Source organism: Penaeus chinensis, chromosome 3 (genome assembly GCF_019202785.1).
Source record: "Penaeus chinensis breed Huanghai No. 1 chromosome 3, ASM1920278v2, whole genome shotgun sequence".
Lineage (NCBI taxonomy): Eukaryota > Metazoa > Arthropoda > Malacostraca > Decapoda > Penaeidae > Penaeus > Penaeus chinensis.
Window position 1 is genome coordinate 24,295,058 of NC_061821.1, and position 20,000 is coordinate 24,315,057.

The 20,000-nt window shown below is 40.2% G+C and overlaps 1 protein-coding gene across 10 annotated transcripts in view; it reads left to right on the forward strand.

Annotated features, from left to right (window-relative positions):
- Nucleotides 1-20,000, forward strand: part of LOC125044685 (adventurous-gliding motility protein Z-like) — a 62,490-nt gene that overhangs the window by 26,244 nt on the left and 16,246 nt on the right. For 3 of the 10 annotated variants that reach the window (XM_047641504.1, XM_047641579.1, XM_047641588.1), the window contains exons 2-17: nt 4,660-4,845; nt 7,210-7,353; nt 7,639-7,742; nt 8,032-8,143; nt 8,393-8,542; nt 8,818-8,928; nt 9,306-9,425; nt 9,619-9,786; nt 10,594-10,797; nt 11,007-11,084; nt 11,746-11,838; nt 12,301-12,393; nt 12,551-12,688; nt 12,803-12,949; nt 13,128-13,223; nt 19,761-19,844. In XM_047641504.1, coding sequence (XP_047497460.1) covers nt 4,660-4,845; nt 7,210-7,353; nt 7,639-7,742; nt 8,032-8,143; nt 8,393-8,542; nt 8,818-8,928; nt 9,306-9,425; nt 9,619-9,786; nt 10,594-10,797; nt 11,007-11,084; nt 11,746-11,838; nt 12,301-12,393; nt 12,551-12,688; nt 12,803-12,949; nt 13,128-13,223; nt 19,761-19,844 — 2,028 coding nt within the window. The remainder of the gene's footprint in view (nt 1-4,659; nt 4,846-7,209; nt 7,354-7,638; nt 7,743-8,031; nt 8,144-8,392; nt 8,543-8,817; nt 8,929-9,305; nt 9,426-9,618; nt 9,787-10,593; nt 10,798-11,006; nt 11,085-11,745; nt 11,839-12,300; nt 12,394-12,550; nt 12,689-12,802; nt 12,950-13,127; nt 13,224-19,760; nt 19,845-20,000) is intronic. The other 7 variants (XM_047641513.1, XM_047641533.1, XM_047641522.1 and 4 more) reach the window with 7 other exon arrangements.

Genomic DNA, 20,000 nt, shown 5'->3' on the forward strand with positions numbered 1-20,000 from the left:
GTGTGTTTGTTGTTTGTTTTATTTATTTGGTGTATTCGTTTGGGGTTGTATTTTTTGTTTTTGTTTCATTTTGGTTTGTTTTTGTTGCTGTTTAGTTTTTGTTTGTGTTTTAATTTCTGCTTCGCGCGGTTTAAGGGGAGATCCCTAGCTAATAGAGGTCTTTCGCTTGTTTTCGTCTGTTTAATTTATGTTTTTCTTTAGTTTGTTGTTTGTGAAAGAGGGTTGGGGGGGAGCGGGGGGTTATGAGTTGGGTTGGGGGGGGGGCGTCGACTGTCCTGTCGTTGATTTATTCGTTATAGGTTGAGGTTTAATGAATTTCGGTGTTTGGAACCATGCCAGTGAAAGGGTTCTTTGGAATTTAAATACGATTATCTTCGCTTTTTTTTTATTTTTTTTTTATTAGGTTCCCCTCAAAAATCTGTTCGTGAATACCCATTAATCGTGACATCAAAGTGGTTTGAATCGCAAAGAGAATCTAGACTATTTCTAAACACCTCCCCTCCTAAAGAAAAAAAAATCAATCTGTAAAATCACTCGTACACAGCCTTATCTCAGAGTACGTAATTCATAATGCATTTTGATTAGATTTCCCAATGGTCAAAAACAAACAAACAAACTCATAGCGGTTGGCCACTGCACGGGCGTTAACCCATAAGCCGTTTAAACCAAGGCGGTCTATTTTGCTGCATTACGCCAAAGCCAGGTCGGTAATATCGGGCCAATTTATAGAGAGAATAGGCCTATGTAATACGCAGTAGATTGGAATCGATTCATATTTAATCAAGACGTTTAAAACCGTTGGCTTTTTTAAAACCATTAACAGGTTGGGAAAGGGCCAGTGAGCTAGTGAGAGTGGAGGTTGCTGGTAGCTCTCCCGACGCGCTACGGAGGATGTGGCGGGAGTCGAGTCAAGAGACCACAAAACATACGCGGGCGTTGCAGGGGGAGAGGGAGACGAGGAGAGGCGGAGGCAGAGGCAGATGGAGATATACGTGCACGGTTTAGGTGTTGGTTGGTGGGGTTCTCGAAGGCTGGTTTCGTCAAGGGGTTGCGTACCGAGACGTTCGTTCGTTCATATACCAAACGGCTGGTTGATTGGTTCGCTCGCTCACCCACTCACGCACGCACGCACACACGCACGCAGACATCCACTCCGCCACAACACAGTACGTGCCAAAACCAATAAAAAAGTTTTGCAACACTTCAGTTGACAAACACAAACTCAGTCATTCACTGATACATATAAGTAGAGACAGAGGCAGAGGCAGAGACAGAGACAGAGACAGAGACAGAGACAGAGACAGAGACAGAGGCAGAGGCAGAGGCAGAGGCAGAGGCAGAGGCAGAGGCAGAGGCAGAGACAGAGACAGAGACAGAGACAGAGACAGAGGCAGAGACAGAGACAGAGACAGAGACAGAGACAGAGACAGAGGCAGAGGCAGAGGCAGAGGCAGAGGCAGAGACAGAGGCAGAGGCAGAGGCAGAGGCAGAGGCAGAGGCAGAGGCAGAGACAGAGACAGAGACAGAGACAGAGACAAACAGAGACAGATACGGACAGACATGCAGACAGACAGACATGCAGACAGACAGACAGACAGACAGACAGACAGACAGACAGACAGACAGACAGACAGACAGACAGACAGACAGACAAAGCTAGAGTAAGAGAGAGAGAGAGAAAGTAGGTAAGTAAGTAAGAGAGTGAGAGTGAGAGTGAGAGTGAGAGAGAGAGAGAAAGAGAATGTCCCTGTTTGGGTGGTGAGTGTGGACACGCGCGCGCGTAAGAGGTTGGCACTCGTTGAGGTTAAGGTGTAAAGGTACTAATTTTAGAAGCTGCGTGTGTGACCCTCTGATACCCTGCAAGCGAAGAAGTGGCATCTCTCTCTCTGCCTCTCCCTCTCCTTCACCCTCTCCCTCTCCCTCTCCCTCTTCCTCTTCCTCTTCCTCTTCCACTTCCTCTTCCTCTTCCTCTTCCTCTCCCTCTCCCCCTCTCTCTCCCTCTCCCTCTCCCTCTCCCTCTCCCTCTCCCTCTCCCTCTCCCTCTCCCTCTCTCTCTCTCTCTCTCTCTCTCTCTCTCTCTCTCTCTCTCTCTCTCTCTCTCTCTCTCTCTCTCTCTCTCTCTCTCTCTCTCTCTCTCTCTCTATCCCCTTCCTTCCCTCCCTCTCCCTCTCTCTCACTCTCACTCCCTCCCTCCCTCTCTTCCTCCCTTCCCCTCCCCCTCCTCCTCCTCCCCCTCCCCCTTCCACCCTTCCTCCTGTGAGTTTCTGCCTTCACCCCCCCCCCTCCGCCCCCCACTCCTTCCCAACGGAAGGCTGCAGTCACTTGACGAAACCGCAGCTGGTTCTTCTGCCTAGAGGGGGGGGGGGGAGATGGTAGAGGAAGGGAGGGAGGTGGTAGAGGAAGGGAGGGAGAGAAGGATGATGATGATGATGATGATGATGATGATAGAGGGAGGAAGGGAGGGGGGGATAGAGTGAGGGAAGGAGGGAGGGAGGGATAGAGGAGGATAAAGGGAGGGAAGGAGGGGGATAGAGGAAGAGAGGGAGGGAGGGAGGGAGGGAGGGAGGGAGGGAGGTAGTGTATGTGAGAAGGACACGGAAACCCCTACATGTCTCCTCTTCTCCTTCTACGTCTTCTATTTCGTCTTCTTCTTCGTCGTCCTTTTCCTCCTCCTTCTCCTCCACCTCTTCTTTCACCTCCTTCTCCTCTCCCTCCTCCTCCATCTTCTCCTTTTCCTCCTTATCCTCCTACTCCTCCTCCTTTCCTCCCCCTCCTCTTCCTCTCCCTCTTCCTCCTCTTCTTCCTCCTCGTCTTTCTCCTCTTGCCCCGCCCCTCCACCTCATTTTCTCTTCTCTCTTCTTTTCCTTTCTTCCCGTTTCACTTCCCCATATTTTCAAGGAAGAAAGGAGGAAAGAGGGAGATAGTAGGGAGAGGGAAGGGAGACGGGAAGGGGGACCAGAATAGGAAGGGGAGGAGGGAGAAGGAAGCGAGGGGGGAGGGGAAGGGCGAGGGGAGGAGCGAGAGGGAAGGGAGAGGGGAAAGGGGGGGGGGGAATTGAAAGAGAGACAGAGGAAGAAATGGATGGAGGCAGGGGAGAGGGAAGTGAGAGGGGAAGGGGAATTGAACGGGAGATAGGGAGGAATGGAGTAAGGGGAGGAAAGGGAGGGACGGAGGGTGTGTGTGTGTCTGTAGACGGCTGAGGTCGACCAGAAGAGATGCGCCATTTCGTCTAGCCACTCCCTCCCCCCCTCCCTCCCCCCTCTCTCCCTCCCTCCCTCCCTCCCTCCCTCCCTCCCTCCCTCCCTCCCTCCCTCCCTCCCTCCCTCCCTCCCTCCCTTACTTACTGCAACCCAGTTGTCTCAAAGTGATCATTTAATTGAAGGTCATACGTATTGACCAGGTTTTCCCGTAGCACTGCACCAGGCATCGTCCGCAACCGTACATTTACACACAAATAAGAAACAACTATCTGAAATCAGTCCGCAGCGAAATAACTGCCCGATTCGCGCAATAACAACAAAGACATCAACGCTGAACACAAAAAGAAAATAGAAACAAAGCGGGGAGGGCGCTGCGGAGGGCAGTAAGTGCCAGAGAGTGCCGGGCAGGCGATGCGTGTCCAATGGAGTGAGTGACAGGCAAGGGAGAACAGAGAGTCCATTGTAGCACGGCTGGAGGTGGGGGTTCGGCGGGGGGTCGTGGGTATTGGGTAGGGGGGAAGGGGGAGGGGAGTGGGAAGAGGGAACTGCAGTGGGCTGGGGTTTGCTTGGGGGTGGGTGGGGGTAGGGTTGGATAGGGGTGCCGGGGTGGGAATGGAGTTGGAGGGGGAGAGGGAAGGGAGGGGGAAGGATGGGTACATGCAAGCGGGGATGCAGTTTATTCATTTAGGATTGGTTTACTCTGGGATGGAGGAAGACAGGATCGGGAAAATGGAAGAAACACGAAGAGGAATGAAGTTACGAGTAGAACAGAGGAAAACGGAGAGAGAGAGAGAGAGAGAGAGAGAGAGAGAGAGAGAGAGAGAGAGAGAGAGAGAGAGAGAGAGAGAGAGAGAGAGAGAGAGAGAGAGAGAGAGAGAGAGAGAGAGAGTGAGAGAGAGAGAGAGAGAATGAGAATGAGAGAGAAGAAGGTGGGGGTAGGGAGGCAGAGGAAGGAAAGAAATACGTAAAGGAATAGGGAGAAGAGAAGGCGTTGCAAAGAGAGAGGAAGGGGAGGAAGGATAGAGTAAGACGTAATTTACATTACGTGATGTGTATATGAAAAACGAACTTAAGGAATATTATGAACATAGTAAAGAAGCTTGGATCCATTGGCACAGAGATATGTTCGTCAGAAGCATACAAACATACAACCGTATAAACAAACACGATATTACTAACGAACACTGATGTAGATAGATGTATTTCCTACGTATTCGAAAACACACACACACACACACACACACACACACACACACACACACACACACACACACACACACACACACACACACACACACACACACACACACACACATATATATGTATGTATATATGTATATATATACACACATATATACACATAAACACTTCCACTACTATTACTACCACTACTACTATTCACATTCTCCTTAATCCTATTCGCATAACCAACGCCATTCTTTTTTTTCCTCGTTTCCAGAACAAAGTGTGCGTGCTGGAGGCCTGGGTGCGCGACCTGGGCGAGCAGAACGCGGTGCTGGTGGCCACGGTCGAGGAGCTGGAGCGCGAGGCCGGCGAGCGAGTGGCGCTGCTCGAGGACCGCCTCACGAAGATGGCCACCACCACGAGGGATTCGTGCCTGTCGCTGAGGGATCACCAGATTCAGGTGAGGGAGGATGTCGAGGGGGAGGGGGAGTGGGGGGGGAGGGGGTGGGGGTGGGGTGGGGTGAGTGGGCGGGCCAGAGGGAGTGGGTGGGCCAGAGGGAATGGGTGGGTGGGCCAGGGTGAGTGGGTGGGCTGGTGTGGGTGGGTGGATTGGGGGGAATGGCTAGGCTGGGGGGAGTGGGTAGGCTGGTGTGAGTGGGTGGGCCAGAGGGAGTGGGTGGGTGGGCCAGGGTGAGTGGGTGGGTCAGGGTGAGTGGGTAGGTGGGTGGGCCAGAGCGACTGGGTGGGTAGGTGGTTCTGGGTGGGCCAGAGGGTCAGGGTGGGTGGGTGGGCCAGGGATGAGTGGGTGGGCCAGGGATGAGTGGGTGGGCCAGAGGAACTGGGTGGGTGGGTGGGCCAGGGTGAGTGGGTTGATTCTGGGGGGTGGGTTTATATGGATCGTTGGGTTGGTTTAGGAGATAGGCGTGAATGGGTGGGTTGGTTTGGTGGGTGTTATGTCGTTATTCTTAATTCTTCGTTTGTACTTGCCCTTGTGAAGTAATGGGAATGTATGCAGATAGAAAGAATAAGGAATGATATTTAGAGAATGAATCAAGAAAATAATAGAACGGAATCCAATGAAGTGAAAGGATGCAGTGGAGTTGAGTAAGTACTTTGGTTAAACCATCTGTCTATCAACCTATCTATCTATGTCCATCCATATGTCTATATATCTATATATCTATCTGTCTGTCTGTCTATGTCCATCCATCCATCCATCCATCCTTCCACTCATCTATCTATTTATCTTTATCTATATCCATATATCTATATCCATCCATCCATCCATCCATCCATCTATCTATCTATCCATCCATCCATCCATCCATCCATCCATCCATCCATCCATCCATCCATCCATCCATCCATCCATCCATCCATCCATCCATCCATCCATCCATCCATCCATCCATCCTTCCATCCTTCCATCCTTCCATCCTTCCATCCATTCATCCATCCTCCATCTATCTATCTATGAATGTTTCTGTATGATGCAAAAATATTGCAACTATTAAGTGGTGCACCAGCACTTGTGCAGTGGTAATTACTGTTAATCTTATCAGTCAAGATCATTAAAAGATCAGTAATATTCATATTAATATTGAAAGCAATGACATATTTATGGAAATAACCACCCTCTCCCAAGGTTTAAGGTTTTCACACTTTGATATTTCATTAGAATTTAGTTAATTCAGTGTGACTTGGTTCAGCTAAGGCACAGGTTAAAATTGGAAAAAACGAAGCACAGACTTCCAGTAAGTACAAAAAAAAAATTTCTTAAAGATTTTCTGTAATTTTTTAAAAGAGAAAACTAGTTTCCATATTCTTTAATGAGATGGAACTAGTGATTAATTCATCAATTTCATCATAAATCCATATGTGTCTTTTGGATCACCAAAATCTAACCAGTCGGTCCCCTGTCCACGACCGACCTTCCTACAATTTTTTCATCACAATCCATCTAAAACTTTTCCTTGCTAAACTAAGTGGAAGTGAAAATAGATACTGCCCTAAAAAAAAGGGATATGGAATCCTATGTAATGGTAGTATATTAGAAAGAATGATAGTATTTTTAGAATTTATTGAAGCTACTGGCATATCTTGAACAAATCACTAGTAAGCCTGTTTTGAATATAAAGTGCAAGAATGATCACATGCATTAAAAAGAATCTTAGAAGAAGTACGAAAAGGCTATGGCACTTAGTCAAGAACAATTAATGTATCATAGAACAAAATATGCGCAAAATGCAGAAAGCGTGAGGAGCTCATTGTTTCTGACTTCACATTGGGATGGATAGACAACCACTGGTATGGCTAAAGGGGGAATAAGAGCCCCCCCCCCCCCCCCCCCCAGCACATTTAATTTTTAAAAAAACTCTTTCAAAGAGGGATAGCTAGTAAGTTGTAATTATGATAAAGAAATATCAACCACTGTTAGAATCAAGCCAAGGTGATGGAAACAGTTGTAGTTAGGATGATTCAATGTTTTTATATTATGTTTTTTTTATGTGTGTGTTTAATGTAAAACTTTTATGTTTTAATTTTCAATTGAAAATAACTTACTTTTTTAAGAACTATCCCTTCTATAGATTTTGAATATGAAATAGAAATGTACACTGAATTTAGAATCATATATTACATGGCATGGTATCTCTGTTTGTGCACTCACTTCCCCAAACCTTAGAACTTAGCTATGCCCTTGTACCAGACTAAAAGGTGCAGAAATGAAATTATGAGTACCTGATTTTCATGAAAGCACTTTGTAGGAATCTAAAAGCTCTCAGCATGACCTGTATATTATATATCCCCATTTTCTTTTTAACAGGTGTCCTCGTTGGTGGCAGACAAGATGGGATTAGAGAAAGAAGCACATGAACTTGGGGAAAAAGTGGTGGGACTTGAAAGGAAAACTTTAGGCCTCAAAGAGGAGAATAATAATCTACAGAATGACCTCAACAATCTCGTGCAGGTGTGTGGTATTTTACAATCATGACATTTTTTTTTAGAGTTAATAATTTAATTGTAGCCCTTTGCTTTCTGAAAAAAAAAATCTTGGCTGGCTCTTATCTTGTTTTCTTTTATTACTGGATTTATTTTTTTTCATAATGTTTTAATTTAGTATTGATCATTTTTTATGATATATATCACTCAGATATATAAAGCTCAAAGAGATGACATCAAAGTAGTAAAGAGAAGACTGAAAATGAAACAGAAGCAAGCACAATGGACAATAAGTTATGTGTCTGAATTTCAGGTGATTACACGTGCAAGACTTACAGGTCAGTGGGAGGCAGACAACCTGACTTTCTCATGTGTCACACCAGAGCAAGTGTTTGGCCCTGTCTTATCTTCATCCAGGTAAGCTGTTAACTGATGATATGACTGATTTGCATGAGTAAAATTCTGTATTCCAAAATCATCCACTCTGAAATACAACAAAATGCAACTTATAACTGATCTGTCATCTGGTAGTTTGTATGAGAGGTCATGACTTAACAGATTGCTTTTCACCATTTTGTCGCTCAGCCAGCACATTTCTAAGCAATTTTCTTTTTTTCTGTCTCTTTTATCAAGAGGACATCCAGTTTGCTGAAAGATACACAGTAGCTTAGTTTTATAATTTCTCTTCTTTATTTTTGTTGATCAGGAGGTCATCTCAGTCACTGAAGGAGAGCCAACATGACTACATACAACACATGCTGGAAGAGCACCTGAGGAAAGACAGCTCCTCCTTGAGAAGCTCACTCTCAAACCTTCAGGTGAGTGAAAACCCTTGGAAGGGCATTTCCTCAGCCCCAAATAAGGGAAGTCTTTGGCACAAAACATCATTATCCCTTCTGGTACATACTGACCAAGCAAATGTTGGTGGAGATTGGAGATTGTTCAAAAGCACAATTCAGTGATTGTCTCTCTGGTAGTCTTAGAACTTATATTACTCATGATTTACAATGATTTTTCATTATCATCTCATACGAAATAATCAGTTACGCTACTTTCGTAAATGGTAGGATGGAGATAGCAGCATGTATGGAGGCCGAGGGTCTGAGAAAGAATTGGTAATCATGAAACTGCGGTCTGACCTGCGGAGCCTGCAGTCTGCCCAAGATGAAACCAACCAACAGCTTCTTGAGAGAGATAAACAGATAGCAGACTTACAGGTTGGTTTATAATGTACTCCTTAACTATCAGCAAATTTACTTGGAATACATAAGATTTTTTTTTTTAGTCCTGTGAAAGGTATTCTGGATAGTGTTGTTAATTTTGCTAAACAGAAAAGCACTTAAAATGTTAGTCATTGTTTATAAGCCGTATTATGATGAGGCACGTTTCTTCACAAGTGTCTATATTTTCTAAAAGTAATGAGTTATTTAAGCTTTGTTCTACAATTTGTTCATACTTTTGTTATTACATAATATGAATTATGTTGGAACAGATGCAGCTGACAGAGCTCCACCATGAACTTGCATTGTCTCAGGCTGAAGTAAACAGCGTCAACCACACTCTGCAGGAGGTTCGTCACCGTAGCAGGCACGAAACTGTTGAAGTGAGTAAACATCTTTTATAATGCAGATTATGTAAATTTGATATCTTCAGTATACCCAGAACAAAGAATTTTTTTTTTTATTGTAATGCGAACATAAGCCTAAGTTAAATAAATGTTAAAAAGGAGACTGGAGGAGGAAAAAAAACAGGGTAACGACCATAAACTTTTTCCATAAAACAGAATTTTTTTTTTTTTTTTTTTAATCCCCCCCCCCACCCTTAAAGTAGTATGATGAGAGGAAATGTCAAATGCAAGTAGACATGTATAGATAAAGGCTATTTATTTTTAAACATATTTCTTTAGGAGACCACTAGAGAACATTCTGATGAAAGATCCACAACATTTTTTAAATTACTTGACGAATGCTTATTTTCCAGATTACTCGGAAGGAAGAAGTCGTTCGTCAGTTGTTATCAAAGCAGACCAAAAAAGATTCGGTTAGAGGTTCATATACGTCCCTTTGTGATCTTGATTCAGTTATTACAGGAGATAACAATGTAAGAATATTTTGTCAATTTATGTAGTGATATGTAGAGTATTAAAGGTTTTATGAGAGTCTAGATTGTTTCTTCACAATAAAGTATACTGGTAATGGTTAAAATGTCTTAAACATTTTTATACTTTGGCATTGCTACAATATTTTCAAAAAATTTCTGTGAAGACAATAATAACCTAGGGGCATTTTTGCAGGTGGAATCGCAGCTGAGTGAAAACATAGATATATTGGCTGGACGCCTGGCAGAGTTGGAGGAAGAGTGCACCCAGCTGCGGGAGGCACACGCTGCCCTGAAGGACACACATGCCCTCTGTGCCCCAACCATTTCCATGCTTCAAGATCAGCTCGCCAGGTCACATCAGGTCAGTAGAGGCGTTTTCCAGTGTGTTTGGGGTTGCTGTTTTATCTTGATTAAACATCAGTGATTTTAGTTTTTTTTCTACAAAGTGACATATAAAGATCATAGGTATAACAACTTACATGGGTTTCTATAGATGCATGTTGTCATAACATAACTTCTATTGTGATTAATTTCATTTCTAATGTTAGACTTTGAATCTGAGGTAATGTAATAGTATGCTAGAGCACAAGCTTCTCAAGTCCATTTTTGATTAATACCTGTAATAGATTTGGAGTAGGAAGTGTTTGTAATATTAGATATGTTAGAAGTACGAAGTATTTCTGAGTTAGATTAATTAGTGGTGTGTTATTAATTAATTAACTTATCCCTTTCTCATTCTGGTGGTATTTGAATACTTTATCCTTGATTTCTTCCTTAATTTTGCTCTGACAATAATATTAAACATAGAAATAAGAGAATTGTAAGACCAAAACTGGTTTCCCCCTTCAGAATAATGTGCAATAGAAAAATAACCAACATTTTGTGAGCTGTATAACCATAAAAAAGAGAATTCCAGTACCTTACTTCACTGTGTTGTATAAACTAAGTCTAACCTGAGATATGGGATAGTTTTAAATGTGGATAAGGATTTTGTTTGGTTTGCTTTTGAGTTTGACTAATATTAGCATCACATAGCTTTAAGGTTTGGATCCAATCTTAACTGTATAAAAACAATCCTTGGCTCTCCAGCTTTTATCTATAGAACATTTGGTTGTGCTAGCCCTTTGTATAACACTTTGCATCCCACTTTGATACTCCACTAATGTAGAACCAAGTGGAGCTGCGCACAGTACTAACAGCTGAAGTGGCTGAGAGACACGACCAACTAGTGGCCCTTAGAGACAAGCTGAAAGAGGAAGAGCAGAAGCACCATGAGACAAAGATGCAGCTCCAACTCAAGACTGAGGTGGTCAAAGACCTGCGGAAGGAAGTACGAGATTGTAAGGAGAGGCCTTTAGCTATTATTGGAAAGGTAAACAATTGAAGATTCCCAGGCTATAGATTTGTGACCTTCTCTCTTAGAGTAACTGCATGCTTTAAACTAATTCTCTATATTTCAGCTCTTCCATAGGTTCATTTTATTAGGGTGCAAAGTAGTTAAAGAACTGTTAGTTAAATCCTTTGGGGAATTATTTTAGCTTTTCAGTAATAAGACATCCTGAGGGGTAAATGTCTTTCCAGAGTGATATAATTCATCTGGAAGCTGCTGTACAAACTTCAGCTAAGGAAATTAAAGTTGCTGAGACACAGACAGCAGAGGTAGGTTTTGTGGCAGTGTCATGTTTTAATTGTGGAGGAGAACATATTACAATGTTGATTTCACACATATATTTCTGCTTGAATAACTCCATCTTCCACTAGACATAGTGGATATCATTAGCCCCAAGTTTACTTATTTGGCAATGACACTTTTATTGAATATGCAAACATACCTCTCTTTTATCTTGTATGCACCAAATTCCCACATGATGTGTTGACTTTGTGACTGCAGCAGTATTTGCATCATTACTTTTTACCCCTAGTGTTTTTATCACTTTGGTGAATTACACAGATAAAGTTCACTGAAATTCAGAAAGTACCTATCTGCACAAGATCACTGATATCTGAGTTTTATAAAATCTTGTAAGGTCTGTTGGTTCATTTAAAATTTAGCCTATACATATTACCCATACATTGTTAACAACTGTAATAATTTAGGTATTACATACTGTAGAAATAATGTAAAAATACTTTTTGAATATTCTTTGGCTTGTCTCTGTATAAAGATGTTTGAAATATTGGCTCTTAATTCAGATAAGCAGGCCGTAGCATCTAAGTTGGCTCTTTTATATTTCAGTAGTGTCATACAGTGCAAAAGATTGATTGATCATTTTACATAGTAGCAATTTTAATAGTGCAAATGCATATTCTTTTCTTTCAGGAGGTGAATCATATGGAAAAGGGCACAAGAGAGGGACCTTCAGTGAATGGTTTTTGCTCACAATCGTCCCAAGTGTCAAAACTGGAGAACGAGGTTGGTTGCTCATAAGGATTCTTCCCTCAGTTTTGGATGGCTTTTGCCTTTTGAAAAATGATTGTGCTTGGAAGTATTTTCCTTTTATGCTGTGCTTCCCCCCACCTCATTTATTTTTGTGCAATCCTATTCTGCCTTTACTACAGATCAGGGTTGAAATAATAGATTCTGTTGCTGAGAAGGCTGAAAAAGGCCTGTGAAAGTCTAATTAATCTCAAATAGGAGAATAGTTGCTACTTGGAAAACAGATAGTAGTCATAAGTTACAGACTGAAGCAAAGGTGCACTAAGTGAGAGTACACACAAAGACATAATAAAAGTAATTTATAGTTTAAAAACACTGACATTCAGCCCTAAAGATTTACTGTTTGCATTTTTCTGTATCTTGCTTCCCCATATTGCTTGCTGCTAACAGCTATTTTGTCTCCTTCCTTGACCCATGTGCCCTTGTGTGTACATACAGTTGGCAGAGAAAAGTGTCCTCCTACGTGAGCTTCAAAGTCACCTGGCATCGTCGCGTCAGGAGCTCCACCTCAAGGATGAGACACTCTCCAAGGTAACTGGACAAAACAAGTGAAGGAAGAGAGGAATCTTGCCATTGCTTTTGCCATTGTCATGTGCCCTGTAGATTACCGTTTATGAACAGAGAGAATGTGCTAAAACTTGTATAGTGCAGGGGAGGTGTAGTAATAATTTTGGTCTTATAACAACAGCTGGAAAAGAAGTTGGATTCTGTACGTCGAGAAGGTGGACAAAATGGAGAGAGGATGCAGTATCTCACAGGTCAGCTGACAAGTCTCCAGTTGGAAGTTGGGAGAACTCATGGCCAGGCTGAACACCTTCGCAGACAGGTAGATTTATTTTTTATTGCTTTGATGATTAATGCCTCAAGTTTATCTTTCATTACCCTCAGGTCTTAACATTAATTATGAATCATTAAGAGTGTTATGTTGTTCTCTACACAGGTGGAGAAGAAATCGGAGCTGATTCAGAAGATGGAGGCAGAGAACACATCACTGTCCCAGCAACTGAATGACAAATCTCTAACATTAGAAAGGTTCCAGTCAGAGGTTCTTAAAATGTCTACTGAGCTTGAGAAAAAGAAGAAGGAGGTATATTATCATTTATTCTTATAACTGCTTTTATTGGTGATGTCTTAATAATTTCCAGTCATTAAAATTCCCAGTGTAAAGATTATTAAAGAATTTTTATTTAGCAAACAAGGTTTGAAATGCATTTTTAAAAATGATAATAGGGTTAACATTAAAGTAATTTGCATGTATACTACAGATTGGAGAGCAGCGTCTGACCATCAGCACACTTCAGGAGGCACTTGTGACCAGCAAGAGGACTTGTGATGACTTACGTTCCCGGTTGGACAATGATGTGAGTGCTGCCATGTTGCACCATAGCCTCCCTCCACAGATATTTGCTAGTAGCAATAATCCCAACAGCATCCCCAGTGTGACTAATAAAAGCATCCTTGCTGACCGTGAAGATCCGCATTATCCGGTTGTATTGCCCAGTGCATGTGTGGATCAAAACGGCATAGGCCTACCTGTAAACTCTTCTTGCTCTTTCCCCATCACCGCCAGTAACTCCATGTCAAGCATTCTGCAGCCTGATTCTTGGCAGCTCAATACCTCTAAGCCTCACTGTAAGCAAGTAGCCTCAACAGACTCAAACAATGTGATGATGCCAGATATTAGTCCCAGTGATTCATGTGCCAAGGATGTTATCAGCCAAAGTACCCCAAGTGCCATAACCCCGGATGTGTTGTCGTCCTGTGGTGGGACCCCCTTGTTGATCATGAATTCTCAGAGTGAGGAAAATAAAGTTTTAAATGGTGATTCAAGCAGTGCTGTGAAGACCTGTATTGGAGAGAACACTGAAAGTAGTATATCTAGTCAGAGTGTAAGGACATATGCAACACCTGTTGGCCAGACTGCAGGCCACAGTGGTCGAGTGTATGATGTATAGATAAGACTAGCCTGAGGTTGCAGTCACCTGCCACAATCTTGTGAAATTCATAAATACCTCAGGTTGTCTAATATGAAATCATATCCCCTTCTGTGCATTAAGAATAGTTAATGGAATAAGTTCATGAAATATACTTTATTTCAGATCTCTAAAAGAAAGTTATTCAAAGCAATATTAGAAAAAAATTAAAGTCAATAGACTATCTTTTTTTTTTGGTTGTGATGATAATAGAGAAAGGATATACATACTGATTGTAGGCTAACTTTTGAGAATAGTGGAATGAAAGGTAGTTGTCCTTTATCATGTGCCATCGGAAGTCATTTTATTTCAATTCTTTTTTTTTGTGTTGAAGCTTCTAGTCATAAGATGCTAGTAAATTTTGGATATCTGCTGTAAATGTTTGAGCAGCAGTCAGGTTGTGAACCTACTTTCTATTTCTCATGTTTACAGTAGTGTTCTTTTATTAAAATTTCTGCTGTATCAATAGAACTGACATATAAGTATGTAATTATGGATTGGTTTTCTTTTGAAGACAATCCTTATTCTTTTTCCATTGATGCATGTGTGTTATAGTGTACTTATTGCTACTAACACGGACCAGACATAGCAACCATGTCTTGGCCACAATCTGCCATGTAAGGTAAATGAATAGAGTAATTAGGTAATCAAATCTTTATTATGCTAGAATAAGAAAAGGCCAAATGTTAGAAAACAAATTTACTGAACATTCCAAATGTTGTAATGGAATACTGTTTATATTTTGTTTTATCTCTTATTATTTATAACTTATCAGTTTTATTTATGATGTGTAATGATACGTTTGTAGGTGAGGAATCATTGTTATCTCTCATTTGACATTTAAAAGTGGATAAACATAAATACATATATATTTATATAGTTATGAAAGTAATATATTTTTTACAATGCAGTGGATTGTAAACCAATAAATGAATGAGAGCGAGTTAAAATTTCCCTACCTTTTTCGTAATATTAAATACAGATATGTGTGAAATGTAACAAAAAAGATGAATTGCAATAATGAAGATGTCACTTTCAATTTGACATGAAAAGCATGAAGCATGTCTTTGAAAAAAAAAGTATCTGAATTGCTTGTCATAATACTAATTTTATGCATTGTTCTTTTGAAAGTGTGCTACTAACAAGTTGCAATTTGGAACTTGGAACATGAAACGAGTAAATGCGTTTTGTTTTGTCTTGCTTTCATTCTGCCCTTTTTATTATCTCTTCTGTCTTTATTTCATCTTTTTCATTGTATTTAGTTTATTTGTTTTTATGTATTTCATCTTTCTTAAATTTAAAATTTTCCTCTAGCTTCCATTTCTTTATTTTTCTTTAAATGTTTTTAGTTTTGTTGTTTTCGTTTTTCTGTTTTAATCTTTTCGTTTTCTTTTTCTTTCCATTTTTTAATTGCTCCCTATTAATGCTTCTTTTCTTCTCTCCTATGTTTCTGCATGTTTGAGTTTTCTTCTTCCCATTTCTCCTGCCTCATTTCGTGGAAAATTCATGCTGAACAAGCTAAACAATAAACAACCATTGCTGTTGTATTTGCAATGTACCTGTTCATTAATTAACTATGTTTTGCCTTGGTTGTTCAGGTTACACCCTGTCTATCCTTTATTTCACTACATGTTACTCTTATTGTTTGGTTTACTCTATGCCTGTCCTTTACTTCACTATTAATTATCTTTATCATTTTGTTTGTGCTAAACTTATCTTTTACTTCACCATATTTAACATTCATTATTTTGTTGATTACATACCTATCCCTTATTTTATTGTATATGAGCTTTCTCCTTTCCTCTCGTTCTCTCCTTCCTTCCCGAGTAGTAGAAAATGTGCTCATTTCATGTTCCAAGTCATTAACACCAAAAAGAGCATTTGACTCCCTCACTGAACCTGCCTGTTTCTGCTGTTTGGACTGAGCATTGCAGATCTTCGAGCTGTGTGATGATCTCTGTAAGCTTCAGTTGGAGGTGAGTTTTGTTATTCTTGCAAGTTGTACTGTCCATCATACAGGAGGCAAAATTTAATGTAGGTTCAGTTTGAACCGGTCGAATCCATTCAGTTCGTGGAAAATCATTCAACTCGAGTCATTTTTAATCGGTACCATTCCCTCAGACTGAGTCAAATTGTAGAATCAACAAGCAGTAGTGCATAGGCTGCCTTTGATGAGTATGGACATAGGCGCGCTCATTGAACTAGCGGCGGTGCTGTGGCTGAGGCGGTGTAGGCGTAGACATCGGACGAGATTTGAATGCATGACATTAATGGTAGAAGCCCTGAAATTGGGAGCTTTGGCATTTACTACCCAGAATTGGCAATCAACCCAAAGAAATTTTATTTCTTTGGGATGACAACAGAACCGTAAGAAAGTTGAATACTAATTACCGACGTGCAGTTGAGAGTGAAGTAAGAGTGACCATGTCCCAAGAGTGGGGAGTGGATTAATAAAAAAAAAAAAAAAAAAAGTAGTAGGTAAGTCTACCGTAGTGTTCCAGGCAGTTTGAAACTAAATAAAACATAAAATCAGCCTTTTATCTAGTTGGGCATACAGTAAAAAAATATGCTTTAATTCTGGTTGTGAATATAGTAAAAAGAAATAGGAAAAAAGAGCCTCCGCTTATCACCAATACGGACTGATTCGCTATGACTCGCTGTGATTTGAATTGACTCGATTCGCTTAGCGTGAACGGTTCCATAGGAATTAACGTGGCGAATCAATACAAATGAATTTGGATCTTCATGTATTGAATCGATTTGCATAGTGTAAACATGTATATATTGCATTAGGGAATAGGGAAAGTTTTTATATGAAGAACATTGAAAGACAAAGCCGTCAAATTTCAATCTTGCGAGAAATTTACCGTAATTGGATGCTCAGACGTTAATTATCTATGGTTATCTCAGATAATACGTTGCTGTGACTTGTCCCGTTTACAGACATTCTGTTCAATATGATACGAAACGCTGGGAAAATGGAAACTATATAACGCCAGTTATGATCATGGTGATGACACTTGATAATTATGTTTGAGTTATAAGGAAAAAACGTTAATTTATTCTAAAACGAAAAAGAATCCTTAGATCAGGGATGTCAAATTCGTGCCCCGCGTGCCAAACTTGGCCCTCGGGATGGTCAAGGAGCCCGCAGGATGACACGAATGAATATAAGTCGGGGAAATTATGTTCATTATGATAGAAAATAATGTCAAATGCCGTTAGCGCCATCATATACAATATGTATATTGTATATGTATTATATATATATTGTATGCATATTGTATATATTATATATATAATATATATATATATATCTTGTATGCATGTTATATATATATATATATATATATATATATATATATATATATATATATATATTGTATATATTATATGTACATATATAATATATATATATATATATATATATATATATATATATATATATATTCGCCAAATAAATGACATTTACCTTATTTTTCAACGTAAAATAAGGTAAATATAAGCGCAAGCACACACACACACACACACATTTATATATCATATGTATCTTACATATTATATATATAAATATACATATATATATTTATATATAATTTATAAAGAAGGGTATCAAAATAGAGGATGAATACCTGAGCAATCTAAGATTTGCAAATTATATTGTTCTCTTCAGTGAATCTGCAAATGAAATGCAGCAACTGATAAATGATCTGAATAGAGAAAGCCTGAAAGTCGGACTTAGGATGAACAGGCAAAAGACTAAGATCATGTTCAACAGTAGAGTTCAATTCGAACAGATACTTGTTCAAGGTGAAGCGCTAGAGGTGGTAGACAAGTATATATACCTAGGGCAACTCATACAGACAAACACATCTAGCCAAGAGGAAATTAAGCGACGCATCAGTCTAGGCTGGAGCGCCTTTGGCAAACACAGTAGCATACTAAGAGGCTCCTCGCCATTATGTTTAAGAAGAAAAGTCTTTAACCAATGCATCCTCCCAGTTATGACCTATGGATCAGAAACATGGACTACAACCAAATTACTAGAGAGGAAACTAATAAGTGCCCAGAGAGGGATGAAGAGGTTGATGCTGGGAATTAGTCTAAGAGATCGGATGAGGGCGACGTGGATCAGGGAACAGACAAAAGTAGAAGGTATACTCGGGAACATCAAAAATAAAAAATGGCAATGGGCAGGTCATATATGTCGGAGACAGGACAATAGATGGACAAAGAAAGTAACAGACTAGATTATAGATAACATAAAGAGGCCAAGGGCCAGACCTATGACAAGATGGCGCGACGAAATAACAAAATTTGCGGGCCAAGACTGGAAGCAAAAAACGCAGGACAGACAAAGAGGGAAAAGATTGGGAGAGGCCTACGTCCTGCAGTGGATTGACCCAGGCTGATGATGATGCTGATGATATATTATATATATACACATAAATTTTATATATATGAATATAATTTACATATGTGTGTGTGTGTGTGTGTGTGTGTGTGTGTGTGTGTGTGTGTGTGTTTATATATAAAGATATTTTGATCTTTATGTCTATATATATAATACCACACACACACACACACACACACACACACACACACACACACACACACACACACACACACACACACACACACATTTATTCATTATATATATAATAAGTATGCAATATATATATACATATATATATATATATATATATGATATATATACTTTATATAAATATATATATATATATATATATATATATATATATATATATTATTATACAACACACACACACACACACACACACACACACACACACACACACACACACACACACACACACACACACACACACACACACACACACACACACACACACAGCTGACTTATAAACCTTCACTACGTTGAAAAATTAGGTAAATGTCATTTATTTGTCGAACGAAACCCTATTTTGTTATTTCGAGATTGTAGGCCTCTCCGATAGTATTGGGGATGTGAAGGCCTCAAAGTGTGTGTTTAATAAAGGAGTTGATTTGTCGATATAAATCTTTGAAAGAAGGAAGGAAAATAGATACCCCTACTGACACAGTATCAAAGATGCAGCATTTAATAAATCAAATCATATTTTGCTACATATTGAGAAGCAGTTTAGTTTCATTCGAATAAGAGAAAGCAATCAGATATCCCATACCCAATGGCCAAAATCCTTTAAGAAATGATTAAGTCTACGTTACAATTTTGAGGAAATTTTTTCTGGTCGGTAGCTGATCCATTTTCTATGAATATTGCATTTTACGGTTATTATTTTTTCTGATCTTTCCTCTGTTTATTTATTTATTTTTTTACTTTTTATAAGACATCCTAAAGTAGATATATAATAAATATTCCAAAAACGAGGTACATATTTCACGTATGTTTGTTTGTACATTTATTCGGAGAAGCTTACATTCACTCATGAAGCTCGGACAAAAGCAATGCAGGCTTGTCAATGGTTGACAGAAAACACACACACACACACACACACACACACACACACACACACACACACACAGAGACAGACAGACAGACAGACAGACAGACAGACAGACAGACAGACAGACAGACAGACAGACAGACAGACAGACAGACAGACAGACAGACAGACAGACAGACAGACAGACAGACAGACAGACAGACAGACAGACAGACAGACAGACAGCGCATGTTTTATCTTAATAAGCTTCATACTGATAACGTACAGGTAATGAAAATGAGTAAAGACCGCATTAAAAGCCATTTTCCTAATTATGACAATGATACCTTTACATACCCATTACTCAGTAGCGAAAAAAAAAAAAAAATCAATGAACTTTGCTTAAATTGCCATGGCTTCTGATACTATAATCGAATATCAATAAAATATCACTTAGGTTAATACTAAAACTCTCCTCCAGGTGTCGGTGCGTGACGGCGAAGCAGACAGACTCCAGAGGGATCTGAAGGAGGCGCAGACTCTCCACCACCACACCTTCACGCAGGTCAGTCGGTGCGGCCGCTTTACGTGCATAAGGTTAAGCTTGGAAATGTGTAAATATATTGGATTAAAGGAATAGGTGTACATATACACGCAGACACGCACACACGCACACACGCACACACACGCACATGCGCACACACACACGCACACACGCACA